Source organism: Aptenodytes forsteri, unplaced genomic scaffold, assembly GCF_000699145.1.
Source record: "Aptenodytes forsteri isolate BGI_AS27 unplaced genomic scaffold, ASM69914v1 Scaffold390, whole genome shotgun sequence".
NCBI lineage: Eukaryota > Metazoa > Chordata > Aves > Sphenisciformes > Spheniscidae > Aptenodytes > Aptenodytes forsteri.
This window is the reverse complement of record NW_008795631.1, coordinates 283,037-285,170: the sequence shown is the minus strand read 5'-3', so window position 1 is coordinate 285,170 and position 2,134 is coordinate 283,037. Positions and strand designations below refer to the sequence as shown.

General features: G+C 65.7%; 2 protein-coding genes across 2 annotated transcripts in view; one reads left to right on the top strand and one right to left on the bottom strand.

Moving 5' to 3' along the window:
- EIF3G (eukaryotic translation initiation factor 3 subunit G) overlaps positions 1-1,720 on the top strand; it is a gene marked incomplete at its 5' end in the record, with an annotated part of 6,138 nt that extends 4,418 nt beyond the window's left edge. Inside the window, 6 exons of the mRNA XM_009282484.1 lie at positions 167-271; positions 382-571; positions 668-775; positions 951-1,087; positions 1,178-1,284; positions 1,626-1,720. Of these exons, the coding sequence (XP_009280759.1) occupies positions 167-271; positions 382-571; positions 668-775; positions 951-1,087; positions 1,178-1,284; positions 1,626-1,641 (663 nt within the window). The remainder of the gene's footprint in view (positions 1-166; positions 272-381; positions 572-667; positions 776-950; positions 1,088-1,177; positions 1,285-1,625) is intronic.
- A 267-nt stretch (positions 1,721-1,987) lies between these two features.
- The window catches only part of LOC103901576, a 10,399-nt gene continuing 10,252 nt past the window's right edge, over positions 1,988-2,134 (bottom strand). Inside the window, exon 12 of the mRNA XM_009282483.1 lies at positions 1,988-2,037. Coding sequence (XP_009280758.1) covers positions 1,988-2,037 — 50 coding nt within the window. The remainder of the gene's footprint in view (positions 2,038-2,134) is intronic.

Below are 2,134 nucleotides of genomic sequence, written 5' to 3'. Positions count from 1 at the left end.
GCCCTCCGCTTCTGCCCGTTCCTTCCCAAGCTCCCAACGATCCCTCAGTGGGGAACGTTTCCCTTCCCGCTGGCTGCTCCTGCTCTGTGTTCGGCAACCGCTTAGAGACGCGTCGTGCGAGCGGGCCCCCGTTTCCCCCCTGCTCCCCCCCCCATTTTCTCCTCAGAACTGGAAGAAATTTGGCAACTCGGAGTTCGACGCCCCCGGACCGAACGTGGCCACCACCACCGTGAGCGACGACGTCTTCATGACCTTCATCACCAGCAAGGAGGTGGGTCCGGGCACGGTGGGAGCTCGCGGGCCAGCGGGGGAGCCCCCGGTGAGGCCGTGCCCGGGCGCGCGGTGGGTCCCGTGGGACTCAGGAGTCTCCCTGTCCCCCAGGACCTGAACTGCCAGGAGGAAGAGGATCCCATGAACAAGTTGAAGGGGCAGAAGATCGTCTCGTGCCGTATCTGCAAGGGTGACCACTGGACCACCCGCTGTCCCTACAAGGACACCTTGGGGCCGATGCAGAAGGAGTTGGCCGAGCAGTTGGGGCTGTCCACAGGCGAGAAGGAAAAGCTGCCCGGAGGTACGGCACCCCTTTATTGTGGGGGGGGGGGGAGTCGCTGTCTGCCTGCGGCTGCGGGCAGCCTCACCTCCTGCCTGTCGCCTTTCCTGCCCTCAGAGCCGGAGCCGGTGCAGTCTCAGCAGAGCAAGACGGGCAAGTACGTCCCCCCCAGCCTGAGAGACGGAGCCAGCCGCCGCGGGGAGTCCATGCAGCCCAACCGCAGGGGTAAGTCAGGCCCGTCCTCGGGGTTAAGGGCAACCTCCCCGCTCCCCGCCCGCCCCGGGCCTCGGCTGCGTGTGAAGCCGCGCCTCCGCGGTGCCGTGTACGGCGCCTTGCTGGCTCTGGCCGCGGTCCTGCCGGCAGCCTTGACCTTCCGCGTCCTTCCCCCTCCTCCCCTCAGCCGATGACAATGCCACCATCCGTGTCACCAACCTGTCTGAGGACACGCGTGAGACTGATCTCCAGGAGCTGTTCCGGCCTTTCGGCTCCATCTCTAGGATCTATTTAGCCAAGGACAAGACCACCGGGCAGTCCAAGGTGGGCATGGAGGGATTTTCCCCTTTAGGGGGGGCTGAGGAGACCCCCCCCCACACTTCTTCTCACCCTTTCCCTTTCCTCCCACCCCAGGGTTTCGCCTTCATCAGCTTCCACCGCCGGGAGGACGCGGCCCGGGCTATTGCCGGCGTCTCTGGATTCGGCTACGACCACCTGATCCTCAACGTGGAGTGGGCCAAGTAAGTGCCGGGGGGTGGCTCGGAGGATTGGGGCGTGGCGAGGAGACCCCCCCCCACACTTCTTCTCACCCTTTCCCTTTCCTCCCACCCCAGGGTTTCGCCTTCATCAGCTTCCACCGCCGGGAGGACGCGGCCCGGGCTATTGCCGGCGTCTCTGGATTCGGCTACGACCACCTGATCCTCAACGTGGAGTGGGCCAAGTAAGTGCCGGGGGGTGGCTCGGAGGATTGGGGCGTGGCGCACGCTCCGTCCCTACCGGGTGTTGGGGAACTGCGTGTGGCCGCCCTTCTCCTTACCGTGGTCTTCCCCTCTCCTTACCGCGCTCTCTTCCTCCTCCGCAGACCCTCTACCAACTGAACCTGCTGCGCCGGTGCCGATCCGGCTCCCGGCAAGAGCAGTCGGCGCTTCTAAATAAAGACGCAAGGTCTGGTATGCACCAAGGTGTCGATCTGAGCTGCAGCGGAGGGGGGTTCACCGGGCAGGGAGCAGCCCCGTCCCTGTCCCCACACCATCCCATGGCGGAGCCGGGGCCGTCCCCGCCTCGCCCCCGCCCCAGGCACACGGCGGGGATGGCAGCGCCCGAGCCAGCGACGCGGGGAAGGGCACGGCGCCGCCGTTCCTCGTTTTTTAGGCTCATCCCCCAGCTTTTCAGCTAAGAAAAAGGGGGATCTTTGCCAAAAAAAGGTGCGACACGAGGCCGTGCTTACAGTTTCGGCTTTAATCCCCCTTCTCCCACGTTACTGCCGCCCCTTCCTGGAGGGAAATGAGTGCCCGAGGGCCACGCCGAGCCCTATACGGCTGCACCAGCTGCCTTGGGCCACCCCGGCGGGGTCCTACGCTGCTGGCCGCA